The 14,617-nt window shown below is 38.7% G+C and overlaps 1 protein-coding gene across 1 annotated transcript in view; it reads right to left on the bottom strand.

Moving 5' to 3' along the window:
* Positions 1 to 8,917: 8,917 nt before the first annotated feature.
* SKAP2 (src kinase associated phosphoprotein 2) overlaps positions 8,918 to 14,617 on the bottom strand; it is a 153,686-nt gene continuing 147,986 nt past the window's right edge. The window contains exons 12-13 of the mRNA XM_038392511.2: positions 11,978 to 12,079; positions 8,918 to 11,582 (exon numbers count right to left, since the gene is read on the bottom strand). Of these exons, the coding sequence (XP_038248439.1) occupies positions 11,987 to 12,079 (93 nt within the window). The 3' untranslated portion in view covers positions 8,918 to 11,582; positions 11,978 to 11,986. The remainder of the gene's footprint in view (positions 11,583 to 11,977; positions 12,080 to 14,617) is intronic.

The following is a 14,617-nucleotide window of genomic DNA, read 5'->3' as shown; positions in this document are numbered from 1 at the left end:
TTATCTGATGGTGTCAAGTTTCATTTGAAATTATGGAGTGAAGGAAGTCTGGGATAGAATTAAATACTCAAATTAGTCCGATCGGAAAAGGAAAACACTTAGGTGTTAATTGTTATACAAAAAGGTCCAAATTCCCTGCTAGTTTTGCCAGGGGTAACTCCATTGAAGTCAACAGCATTCTGGCAGATTATGAGAAAAATGAATTTGGCCCAGAGAAAATAGACTAGACACTGACACTGTCCCATATACAGATATGTTACTGTATTGTGTAAACACACTTATAACAAGATAAATCCACACTAATGTATGTCTTTTCTATTGTTGAAGGGACAGTAGCATAGCCAGAGTGCTCATCTGCCATCAATGGCTTTCTATTATACAGGCTATTGAAGACAATTATAATGCTTGCTATTACTTGGATTAGCTTTAATAGAAGGAGGGATGGGATAAATAGAGAGACTGGACCACGTGTTACTTTTAATGAAAGCAGTGTAAATCTGGGGTAGCTGCATTGTTTTCAGTGGAATTACTCCATATTTACTTTGGTGTAACCAATGAGAATTCAACCCTGAGTCTATAGACATGCATGAACTGGGAATTAGAAACGAGTCGTGTATCCAATATTTCCATCAGGAGAGGAAAGGTAGTTTACACTAGGAGATCTACTCTGGGCAGCTGGAGATCAGGACAGTGAAGTCATTAACTTCCTGTCCTTTAAAAAAATTCCTGTACCCTTTAAGTACTAGGCATGGGTGTTTTTGGATTGTAGCAAGGAATATTGCCCAGATAAATCAGACTCCTCTATTCACTTTCCTTCCTCATGTTCTTAGGCACTATTAAAATCCATTTAGTCATTCTAAGCTACATTTTGAAAACACCGAAGGCCACATTGTAGACCCCTTACTCATATTTGTAGGCAGTTACTCACACCAGTAGACCCGTTTAAACCAATAGGATTACGTTTGCATAACTGCTCACTAATGTGAGTAAGGGGTTAACAATCTGGTCTCTAGTAAAGGTTTAGTGAGGAATCTTTCACTGCGGTTAAAGGAAGTGCCTGGCTAACTCCCCATGTTCTGTATAAACCCTTAGAACTCACTGTGTTTTGAAGCAGAATACAATATAAAAGAAAGACAGGGAAGGTTTGTGTCATTGTTGGTTTTCCTGATGCCCTGGAGTGACTGTTTGCACTGCAAATTCCCACTGTGGTACCAGGCCAGCAGCTAATGGGAAGGTCTGTATGAACAGAGAGCATTTCAACAACCCGCAGAGACAGGCAGCTGTAACTTCAGGAATATTACCACAATAATGGGCTTGGTAAATATCATAGCTTCATTGATTATGCTTACTGTACTGTACATCTATCAGCTGTCATCATTTACCGACATTGAAATCATTGTCTGATTATCAAACTAATGAATAAGCAATTCTGGTTATCAAACTACATAAATATCCCACAGAGTCATTTGAGAGTTAAGTCCTCAATATGGTTGTTAGCTATTGTCCCTTGAGTCTCAGTGTTGCATAGCATCACGCTCCTGCTGGATTCACTTTACTTCTGGATTCCACTTTGGTCAAAAATGCCTTCTTCCTTCTATGGCGCCATCCTTTCCTCTCTAATGACCCATGTACCATCACCCATGCTTTGTCAGTGTCAGACTGGACTACTCGAACACAGAAACTACAGCATGAAGCAGCCTGCCTACTAAGTCAGCCAGATCAACAAGCACTCATCACACTAAGGCTTCATGCTCTGTACCAGTTGTCTATGTGGATCAAGCTCTAATTCAAGAGCCTAGTTCTCATCCACAACAAATGCCTAAATGGGACGAAGCCTGGCCTCCTCAGTGAAAGCTTCCTCTATGACTCAGCTGTGTTCAATGGAGAGGCTGCCGCTGACTGAGCCCAGGGTAATGCCTGCAGGGGTTGGCAGTAGCATATTCGCAGCAGAGGGCCAACTTGCTTCCCTCAGAGCTCAGGCTCAGCCTGAGTCTTTTCACCTTCAGAGCAATTGAAAGGTTCAGACCTTCAGGAAGGTGTTTTCCTAACAGACCAACAGATAGGACCTGACTCCCCTTGCTATCTGACCCTTCAAAACATCTTGGGGAGAGGAAGGTAAAAAGAGAGGCTTCCATAAAGAGTTGTAAAATTTATGACCACGTATTGAGGTGAGGGGGCATCTTTTAGAAATGTGGAGCTCAAAAGCTCGTCTCATTCACCCACAGAAGTTGGTCCAATACAAATGATATCATACAGACAAGCTGGGTGAGGTTAACAACAACTTCTTATAAAGTATAGCATCTTTATTGACAGATATTACTGTGGATAGTGACTCTCACCCCATTAAACATCAGTGCAAGATGTGATATGTAAAATGTGTATTTTAAGTGTTGGGCCATGTGAAAAGATGCCTCCTTGTCAGTCAAGGAAAGAAAATAGCCAGGTAAAAAGTGTGGTCAGCAACCTGACCAGGTAAACAGCTTGGTCAGTAGTCCAATCAGATAAACAACTGAGTTAGTAAACCAGGAAAAGTGTTTATACAATCTATAATGACAAGGTGTTTACAGCAAGCACCTGAATGTTGGTGTGAGCTTGCATTTAACCCTGTACTGTACCCTGTTTTGGTGGACTGATCACTCACTGACGCAGCAAATAAACAACGTACTTCTTCATCTCAAGGGTCTATCTGTGAACCTGTGCATTCTGGGTAGCAGGGCAAAGAACCGGTCAACAATTAGCAACACCCATGAGATAAAAAAAGCTCATTCACTGAACACTGCGTATGAAGTGGCACTAGAAGTGATGAAGAAAAGATTGTTTCAAATGTGACACAAACTATCTGCCTCTTCACCTACAAGTAGGTCTTGTTTTCAGGCTCCCTGCATTGTTGTACTCGGGTCTCTCCATTCCCAGAGGTAGATGCTAGATAGAGCATAGGACAGGCAACAGGATACAAGGCCTTTTATATGGGAGTCACATGTCAATAATGACCCAGAATTGTTATCAGATAGATATCAGCTATTTTAAAGTGAATGGGCTGTCTCAGTCCAGTAAGTGGGCAAATGTCCACATCACAAAAACCCACCATCCAACAAGTGCTAACCTCAGAGGCACAAAGCACTGAATGGGCAGAGGCTAATTATCTACTTGCTCCCAGAGATGGTGGTCTCCTCCTAGAACAGGTAGACAGACATTGGCTCTGTGTGGGTAGTATGTGTGTGGAGGGGTTGTGGACATTATGTAAACAAACATGTACAATCTCCATTTAGGCTCTCCTGGCACCTTAAAAACCAGCACTAAAATTATCTTTAAAATATAAAAAAAATAAAAGGGTTTTGGAACTTCTTAAAATGGGGTCCTAATATTTGCACAGGAGGTGGTTGAAATGAAGCTGATGCTACAAAATAGCTGGGAGATGTTCTCAGTGGTAGCTTCTTAACATGAAGCACCAAAAAGGATATGATCCTTAGAAAAGTAGGCCCCGAGCAACAGGGAAGTGAACAGCTATGCAGTGTAGTAAATTAAACGAAGGCTTGAGAAACTGGTGATGAAGAGAATAAAAGAATACCTAGGAATTGTTTCCTCTTCTACTTAAAAGATATCTAGAATAGTGCATGTGTGCATGCATATACACATACACCCCCTGTCTTTAAGAGATAAGGAGCAATTAAAACAAAGCAGCTTCTGGGTGGAGGGGCACTGTTTTAGTGAAATTCCCCACCCCACATCCCCACTCTGCTTGATCATCTCTAAATCCAACAAGATGCCTAGAATCTCTTGTAAAAGGGCCACAGAAAGGAAGAAGGCTCCCCTGCTTCCCTTATATCACACACTTCTGTGTGTTGTGGACTTCCAGTGGATACAATGTACTTAGATTTCCAGAAAGCCTTTGACAAAGTCCCTCACCAAAGGCTCTTACATAAATTAAGTTGTCATGGGATAAGCGGGAAGATCCTGTCATGGACTGAGAACTGGTTAAAAGACAGGGAACAATGGGTAGGAATAAATGTTAAATTTTCAGAATGGAGAGGGGTAAATAGTGATGTTCCCCAAGGGTCAGTCCTAGGAGCAATCCTATTCAACAATGATCTGGAGGAAAGGGTAAACAGTGAGGTGGCAAAGTTTGCAGACGATACTAAACTGCTCAAGATAGTTAAGACCAAAGCAGACTGTGAAGAACTTCAAAAAGATCTCACAAAACTAAGTGATTGGCAGGGCCGGCTCCAGGCACCAGCGTTCCAAGCAGGTGCTTGCGGCGGCAATCTGCAAGGGGCGGTAGTCCGTGTGCCATTAGGGTATTTCTGCGGCAGTGGCAATTCTGCGGCTGCCTCTCTCTTCAGCCGCCCGCGGCAGCAATTCGGCGGCAGCTTCTATCTTCAGCTGCTCGCTGCGGCGGCAATTCACCGCACAGCTTGGGGTGGCAAAAACAGTAGAGCCGGCCCTGGTGATTGGGCAACAAAATGGCAAATGAAATTTAATGTGGATAAATGTAAAGTAATGCACATTGAAAAAAATAACCCCAACTATGTACAATATGATGGGGGCTAATTTAGCTACAACTAATCAGGAAAGAGATCTTGGCGTCATCGTGGATAGTTCTCTGAAGACGTCCACGCAGTGTGCAGTGGCAGTCAAAAATGCAAACAGGATGTTAGGAATCATTAAAAAAGGCGTAGAGAATAAGACAGAGAATATCTTATTGCCCTTATATAAATCCATGGTGCACCCACATCTTGAATACCACGTACAGATGTGGTCTCCTCATCTCAAAAAAGATATACTGGCATTAGAAAAGGTTCAGAGAAGGGCAACTAAAATGATTAGGGGTTTGGAACAGGTCCCATATGAGAAGAGATTAAAGAGGCTAGGACTTTTCAGCTTGGAAAAGAGGAAACTAGGGGGGGATATGATAGAGGTATATAAAATCATCAGTGGTGTGGACAAAGCGAATAAGGAAAAGTTATTTTACTTGTTCCCATAATATAAGAACTAGGGGCCACCAAATGAAATTAATGGGCAGCAGGTTTAAAACAAATCAAAGGAAGTTCTTCTTCACTTAGCGCACAGTCAACCTGTGGAACTCCTTGCCTGAGGAGGTTGTGAAGGCTAGAACTATAACAGGGTTTAAAAGGTTTCAGAGTAGCAGCTGTGTTAGTCTGTATTCGCAAAAAGAAAAGGAGTACTTGTGGCACCTTAGAGACTAACAAATTTATTTGAGCATAAAGCTTATGCTCAAATAAATTTGTTAGGGTTTAAAAGAGAACTAGATAAATTCATGGTGGTGAAGTCCATTAATGTCTATTAACCAGATGGGTAAGGAATGGTGTCCCTAGCCTCTGTTTGTCAGAGGGTGGAGACGGATGGCAGGAGAGAGATCACTTGGTCATTACCTGTTCTGTTCACTCCCTCTGGGGAACCTGGCATTGGCCACTGTCGGCAGACAGGATATTGGGCTGGATGGACCTTTGGTCTGACTCAGTATGGCTGTTCTTATGTTGCAGCCATCTTTTCCCACCCATTTAGAATTAGGTCTCGAAATTGCAAGACTGCCAGTGAACAACTCAGTAACCTCTGCCTCACAGGCTGTCCGCTCTCTTCCTTTTTCAGTATGACCCCATCAGATCTCTCTACAAAGTAGCATTAGGCCATGACAGTTCTTGGATGGGAGACTGCCAAAGAACACCTAGTTACTGCTGGAAAATTGGAAGACTGCTGGTGATTCTGTGCAAGTTTTTCTTCTATCCCAAAGAGTCCTAGAAATGGGTGGGATTGCACTGCTGGAGGTGCTGTCTTGCACTGAGAGTTGTAAAACTAAGATCCTATTATTTGTGGCTATTAAAATTCTCATGTCACTTTCACAAGAGCGAGAGCATTTATATGAGCTGTACTTGGCCATAGTGGTAATTTTATACTATCGACATAAATCCTCACCTCCACAGCAACTGAATATGGAATTCTTTTTCATCTTCTGAAAGATGACTGGTATACTATTGCTGTAAAATTGTTCATTGCCTATCACATGCCACTCAGTGGTTGCTTTTCAATGGTGAGGGAAGGAGCCTCCTGTTACAGTCTGTAAAGCACTTCAAGACACTCTGGGAGCAAAGAACCAATACATGAATTAGTTAAAAGCAGAAAATGAAGAAGAGATTAACCATGAGTAGCATTTGAAACTATCTGGCTCTTCATCTACAAGTAGCTTTCAGACTCTGCCTTGTTGTACTTGGTTCTCTCCACTCTTAGCCACCAGAGACAGATGCTACCTTCTTGATTATTAAATCTTCCTTGATTGTGAAACTTTCTCTTCCCAAAAGGCTGGGATCAGTGCTAACTTTTTAGTAAAGGAAGATGACATCTCACATTTCAGAGTGAACCAGGGTTTTCCATCTGGTTTATCGTGTCTCTCTCAGCGGCTGAGGTTCTTCCTGTGCCTGCTGTCGGACCAGAGCCCTGGCATTTTCTGTGGACTCCCTTACAGCTGTTTGACTGGGAAGATGACCTCTGACTGCAGAAACAGTGTCTAATCCACTAGATCATGTTACAATCATCTCTCTAAATAAAGTCGTTTTATAGTTTTAGTTAATGATTAATTAACTAAATAGTTAATTAATAGGCAAATAGTTCTGCATGTCAGGGAAAAAGAGCAGAAGAGGCTTAAAGTGCCTCTTCCCCCCTGCACAAAACCACTGGTTCCTGTGAGCAGGGGGAAGCATCCCTCCCCCGCCACACAGATGGGAAGAGAGTGGGCAGGGCCCTGACTCCACCCCTTTCCCCTGCTGCTACCACCATCATTATGCCTGGCAGCAGCCTGCTGCTGTTTACTCACTCCCACAGAATTAGAGAGACCCCCTGGATCAAGCTTGTGAGGTGGGAAAGTGCAGCAAAGTGCTGCCCCTGAGTCTGGGCTGGATCACAAACTGATGAGCTAGTCCACAATGTGAAGTATTCAGAGGGGTAGCTGTGTATCAGCAAAAAAAAGAACAGGAGGACTTGTGGCATCTTAGAGACTAACAAATTTATTTGAGCATAAGCTTTTGTGGGCTAAAGCCCACTTCATCAGATGCATGCAATGGAAAATACAGTAGGAAGATATCTGAAGTATGTTAGTGTGAGCAGCAAGGGATTCAGCCCAAGGAGGATGAGGATGGAGAAAATAGCTCTAAAGCTGCTGAAGATGTGGAAGAGCTTTCTTAGCTCCCAACCAACTTGCTGACGTATTTTGCTAAATGGGGAGGCACCTAAACACATGCACATGTGGTTGCCTAAATGAATCAGGTCTTTAAGGAACACTGACTTTACAAACCATGCCAAATGAATGTCTTAAAGATGTGTTCCAATTGTCATTTGTATCCTGATAGCCCATAATACGTATCATACATAATACAGTGTTACATACAAACTTCTAGAAGACTTTCCTATATCATCATGCTCTGTCACTTTACATACTCTGAATGGTTCCTTAAACTTGACTTAAGAAACTATTCCAACCTAAAAATGGGAAGAGGGTAAAATCTAACACTTTATTTTATAACCATTCTGTATATTCTAATCCATGCCTAATGGACTGTTACTCCTTTTCCCTTTTATAGCTGAAGTTCTTGCAGTGTTCCTACAACCAGCTGGAGGAAAAATGTTGGAGTGGATTTTCCAGTTGTTTGTGTAGGTTAGTGGTGTTCAACAATCATGCACTTGGATATCTTTTCTTGTGTATGAACTCCGATATAGCTCAGCTGCAGTACCTGGTTAACTTGGTAGAGATCAGGCTCCCGTCCCCCATCAGTTTCTTCTTCAGTCCCTTTTCTTGTGGAACAAAATTGAGTTTCTATCTCGTGGCTATGTAGGATCCTGTGTGTGTCTGATTATTTAGTCAAAGGAAAAGCATAGCTCATAGAAACAACAGCACCTCCCTAAGACAGAAGCCTGTCTGGCAGCAAATTCAGCCCAGGACATTTTGAAAATGATATGGGGTTTTTTGTTTTTTTTTTGACTTGGTGTTCTCAGGGCCTGATCCAAAAGCCACTGAATTCAATAGGAGTCTTTCCATTGCCTTCAATGGGTTTTGGATCAGGTCATAAAGGAGTTAAACTTTATACCGCTCCTAATGGAAATACAACCTAGATGGAGCTACTATAATATGGGTAAAAAGAAACGGAGGACTTGTGGCACCTTAGAGACTAACACATTTATTAGCGCATAAGCTTTCGTGAGTGACAGCTCACTTCACGAACACTTATGCTCTAATAAATTTGTTAGTCTCTAAGGTGCCACAAGTCCTCCTTTTCTTTTTGCGGATACAGACTAACACGGCCGCTACTCTGAAACCTATAATATGGGTGTTATGTATAGGTTGCAGAACAACTGAATACAGATTATGTACTTGGCTTTGAACACAGAGGGTGGGATTTTCTTTCATTAAGTGTTCAGGTTTGGCCTACCTCTGGTTCCCTTAAAGTCAACAGAAGTTTTATAATTGACTTTAAGGCCAATACTGAGCACTTTTATAAATCTCACCCTTAAACTTTGATTGAAGTAGTTGACATCTCAGGAGCATACACTGCTGTATATGTACTTAGCGGTAAAGGAAGGAAATCTCACCTACATGCAAGTAAAATTGTGAGCCTGAAGCAAGTAATACAAAGTGAAATAATTTTGTACATGAAGTCATACTAGAGGTGGTACAGTTATGTCTGGGTGCTATAGCAATAGAAGACATTTATATTACCCTTATTTCTCTGAATAAATTCAGATGACAGCCCCATTTCATTTCTTCATTCAGTTTGGAGGCCAGATGGCATTAGAATCATTTACTTCACCTTGTTGTGCTTAATTACTACAATCAACACACTATTTTCCAAATTAATCATAACAAAGTAATTTCATTAGTAACACAGCAGGCTGTTGAATTATTAGCATCATAACAGTTTGCAAACAATTAAACTTTATTTGAACCTTAAAAATTTGCAGAGTGGAACATTACTGTAAGATCTAATGGCAATATAGTACAAATTCAGCACAGAGCAAATAATCAAATAAAAATGCTTTATAAAATATGACTTACAATCACCCCTTGGAAAAAATTAGCTGTCTTACTGTTCACAGAAAGGCAAATGAAATCCAAGTCAACAACAAAAACACAGTAATTAAGCATATTTTCTAACACCCAATTTTGTTTAAGTTATATTAATGGGAACTTTCTCATCCAAAAAGGTTATGGTATTTGCAAAGATTTAAAGTAAACATTTTTTTCTGTTTTACATTGTTGGTTTATTCCAAGAAATTTCAGGTCAAAGTTTTGGGTCAGAGTTATGGGTCTCTGTTTCAAAATATCCTAGTTTTTGAATATTTAGTTTGTTTGCTAACCTCTCACATTGTACTAAGTGAGAAAAAACAAAGGATCTAGGAACTATGGACAAAAGATGCTTTATTTCTATTTGTGTCACCAGCATCAGGAAAAGCAGCTCAAAGAGCCTTTTATTCATCATTTGGCTAAGGACTCCCTCTCCTGGATCAACAGGAAAAAGAGAAAGAAGCCCTCCAAATGTTTTAAGTTGCAAATTATGTGCCTGTGCATAAAACACACATTGGTGGGGGGAAGGGTTTCCAACCAGTTCAACATGTTACGAAAATCTGCTGCCATCTACTGACAAACCATTGCAAAATCTTCTCTTTTTATATTTACTATACCAAAATATAAGAGTGGTGCCCACTAGTGCTGCTGTAGTTCAGGGTTTGTCAGCACAAGACCACTAATTTCAGGGGGTTTAATCTTGGCATATAAAATATCTTTTTTAAATCAAATTTAGTATAACTCAAATGATTTTCCTTTTGTTAATTCAATTTTACAGGTGACTAGTGTGTATATTGTGTATTTAACAAAAGAGAGTTGTTACAAAAAAGAAAAGCAGTTTTGGTGAATTTCTGAATTGTATAATAGGAGGACTTTTCAGCATGTGGATTTATTGTGCAGTTATGTTAATGAGATAAAAGCTCTTGCAATATTGACAGTTCATATTCTATATACAATCCAGAAGTATATTTGAGAAAATAAAGATCTAAATTTAAAATCTATCATTTTAATGCTTCACAGATTATCTCGTTTGGATGACCATTTCATAAAATATAGGTTTATAAAATAACCATAAAACCTTGCCCTATTTTACTCCTCCTAATAGTCTTGTGTAACAAAAGGTAAACTAAAGTAACGTTAGTGGTCTAAAGCACACACAGACAAAAACTACCTTTTAACTCATCCTGTTTTCAGTGTGAGCCTGATGCATAAACAGCACAAACAGCTTACTGAGGACCTGCATAGGCTCAGCAACTCGCAGACTGGCTTTACCTGCCTTTTTGGCAGCTTGAGGCCTCACATATCACAAGGCTAGCTCTGGTTGTTTCCAACTGTGCTGGAGACTCTAGATAGTTGGTGATCTTCCATACTAGAATACACAGCACTTAAGTAGAGCAAGGGGATTTTAAGTATTGACTCTAAATTGTCCTCCTTTCGTGTCTGTAAATGAAATGTTTGCTTGGTATGTGTGTTTTTGGTGTGTTTAATAACTTCAGATTCTGGATTTGATACTGTCAAGACTGCCAATAACCTGCATTCACATAAGCTGTTTTATATACTTCAGTGGCAATAAGCAAGGATCATTTACGTAAGTAAGGTTTGAAGAATTGACCTAATGACAGCATCCAACTTCAACAATATCACAACAGGTATATAGACTCTTTCACTGACAAAGAATCACCCACAAATTTTTTTTTAATATATGTGTTGTCAACCCTGAATATAATCATTTTCAGTCCTATATCTGTTTTAGTCTCATGACCACATTTCTCATGATGCAAGTCTGACAATAAAGATAATATGGTGTAAATCAATGTAGTTTTATTGACTTTAATGGAGCTGATTTACATGAATTGAAGATCTGGTCTTATATATTATTTTGTGACTATAAAATCTTATTCTACATAAATACTAAAACTATAAGAAGAAATAAATAATGCAGAAATGTAAAACGTTTCTTTAGAAGCATGTTAGTTTCAAAACTTGCATTATTGCACAGGAATTTGCCTGTTTTTTATATGGAATTATACTTTGCAATCCCATTAAAGTGAATTTATCAAAAGGCTAATGCTATTAAAATCTACATGAGGAGAATGATGATTTGCTACTGTCAAGAAGTTGCTAAATATTTAAAATTTACATAGAAAAAAATCTGATACCATTTAAACAGAACATATCTATAACTACACAGTACACTTAATGTTTCAGCAAAACAGCAACAGGTACAGCTTTGCTGTTTGTGTATCAAATGTTAACTAACATCTTCTATTGAGTGTCACAGTCCTTTAGTTATATAACGAAGGATTGAACAGAGCACTTTTCCCAAAAAGATTAATGATAAAGTAGTACAGAAATGGAGAAAAATTAAAAAATGTTTTATGTTTAACATATTTGGTATGGTGGTCTGATTACACCCATCAAACAACAAGTTCACACAGTTGAATCTTCGCATTTTGGAAACCAGGTCTGGAAGGTGCAGCTGTACATCACTCTTGATTGTAATTGCAGAATTCTCCTGATTAGGAAGAATGACATTTACAGTACACAGTTAGCCAAAAAGCCAACAAACCCCAAATATCTATCCTTTCCATATATTTCTAACTGTGTACACACACACACACACACACACTCTATTAAGCAACCAACCTAACTAAAAAGCTTGCAAACTTGATTCTATGAAAGGACAAAGAAAAGGAAGCTAGTTATGGAATACATCTTATTCTGAACACAATAATTATTTTTATTTCACATACAAACCCAGCTTCTTTAATTGAACTTTAATATAAAGATTGTGGCAAAATATATTTGTCAACAGAACTCCTGCAAAGGTTCCAGGAAAGAAATACTTATGAAACAGAGAACAAGGGAACATATAAACCATTACAGAAGATTGGATTAAAATGTACTTACCCAGGGCTCTCAAATATCATACATCTCCATTATGTAGGCTCTAGGCACCAAGCCAATGGTTCCCTTCATTTCTCCTACCCACCAGCCAAATCTATCGTAGTCCTAATTGAAAACAATATGCAATATTAACCTTTAGTCTGATATAAATGCAATAGAGTTTGTATGAAACTCCTTATGGATGTTTCCTCTTATATACAGTTATAAGAGCTTGAAATGAAAATTAAATCATTAGATCCTTTTGTTTGAGGCATTCAAAATGCATGGTTAGGCAAAATAATACATTAAATTTTAAAAGGACCAGCATATTTATTAGCGTTCTGAAAAAATTACCAATGTTTCTCTGCAACAAGTAAAAACCACACTTGATCTCCTCTTTCTCCAATGCTCTTCACCCCAAAACCTATATAAAATCCTACTGTTTGTCACTAATAATCAACAGTGGACTACTGAAGTATGGAAATTGACTGGAATTCTTTCAGTACCACTGAACTTAAAGGAAGTTGCAATCAAATTATTTCAAATAATGTTTTGCTCAGATATGAAAGGAAGGCCATCATACATCTGATGCATATTCTCTTTTTATGGACAAAGTATACCATTGCTTTAGCCTTGCAGAAAATCCTACCACAGTTCTCATATGTCTGACGGATGACTAATGTATTTTTGTTTGAAATTTATTTAGGCTTATTGAGATAAATATGAAACAAAATGAATTATAATAGTTTAAAGAGAGAATATTTTCCAAAAAGCAATACCAAGTTAGAGTATTGTGGGATCCAAATTTAATTTTTCTCCTATGAGGTAAATATTTTAAGATCAATTTTAACAAGAGTTCAATAAATTGTAACTGCTGAAATTGCGCACATGCATGCACACGCACACACACACACACACAGTTACACATGAGGCATTATTAAGACAGAGACCCTGTTCAAAATGATTAGTAAGATAATTACTGTGGAACAAACATGGAAAATATAAAATACACAGAGATATATAATAAGCAACATTTGCTTCCTGCCATATTGCTCTTTTGAAAAGAAAGGCTGTAGGATTTCTGAATTGATGGTTCTGTTGAGATACCATGAGCTACTATTTTGCCTGTAGCTAAAACTTTTTATGACATAGCAGCCAAGTGGAGGCCAGAAGTTTAAGGGTTAGCGGATTTTTATTAGAACCTCAATTATATCAACTTGTGGCTAACATACATGGCCTATTCTGGAGTTCTCTAAAGGTCCTGTAAAGTGCTTGGGGCTCTCAACTCTAATTGTGGCTAACGGGATAGGGCCCCAAACATGACCAGTCACCCCACTCTCCCCACCCTTAATTATCCCCTTTATTTATTTATTATTATTTTTTTGGGTTATGTGTGCAGGTAGATCCTATTCCCAGATTAAACAGATTCCCTTCTCCTCTCCTCCAAGATAAATAGAATACTGGTTATTTGAAAGTCCTATCCTCTGATACACAGAGTATTAAAATGAATAAGAGGTTAAAATAATCCAAGACAGACATGACATTTGTTTAAACTGGAGAACACATGATTGGGAAAAATTAGGGAAGGAATTCCATCTCCTTTTCCATTCTGCGGTAAGGGATTGTGGGGAGCTACCTGGTCTATAAAAGCCTAGGGCAATCTGAATGAGGCTGCCAGTCAGAGAATTATCCCCTGCTGCATTTTACGAAGAACTGGAGGAATTGTTATGAAGCACACATTACAGTCAAAACCCTTAAAGGTTAAGCAAGTGTTCTCACACCAATGGCACAAATGTTCCAGCTCAGCTTGTTTAATACATTTTATATTTCTCTCTCTCTCTATATATATATCACACTATGCTGCTTAAGTATACAAACCATCTCTAGACTGAAAAGTGATAATTGCTCAAGATGCCAGCACTCACCTATGCTAAAGGATTTTCACCCATAAATCTTTCTAATGAAAAAGCAACAACATACTTTAAGCTGTTCCGTGTAACTCATGAAGCGAGCCCAAGAAAGATTGATTAAGCAAGTTTTACTAGACATCACCAAAAACAAACAATACATGAGATCAGGGAAGAGGCTTAGTTAAGTGGTCATTAAACCACTTAAATGGCACAGAAAAAGGTTGTGGCTAAATTATTGCTTGAAAATGTTTCACTTAAAGACACTGTGTGAACTTTGATACCACATGAACTTTTAAAAAGCTATTCAGATGGCTCAATTTAAATTACAAACATGTTGCTTTTTGAAAACTTTCCATTTCTTGCTATTTAGTAATATGCCATTTAATGCTTTTGTGTGAAGCTAAGTGATAAGATGAAATGGATGGTGATGTAACAGTCTAGTAAGCTAATTTATGGATTCATTGCAGCCATTAGACCATATAGACAAGACTGCAACACAGAAGCTCTTACTTTATCATTATTATTCTTTGCATGAGCCTCTAGAGCAACATGAATCCCAATTAAACCATCTGCAGTCCATAGACGTTGGAATAAAAATATAATAAAGGTTCATGGTTACCAAGAATATAATAATTTAACCTCAGGTTTCAGATCATCACTACGTAGAAGTCTCTTTTTTTAAACTGGTTAATGTATGTACGTCTCTCTCTAAATACTGCCAAAGCTCACCTTCCTGGCACACCCATATACAAAA

The sequence above is a fragment of the Dermochelys coriacea genome, chromosome 2, assembly GCF_009764565.3.
Source record: "Dermochelys coriacea isolate rDerCor1 chromosome 2, rDerCor1.pri.v4, whole genome shotgun sequence".
NCBI classification, from domain to species: Eukaryota; Metazoa; Chordata; order Testudines; family Dermochelyidae; genus Dermochelys; species Dermochelys coriacea.
This window is presented reverse-complemented; position numbering and strand designations above follow the sequence as displayed.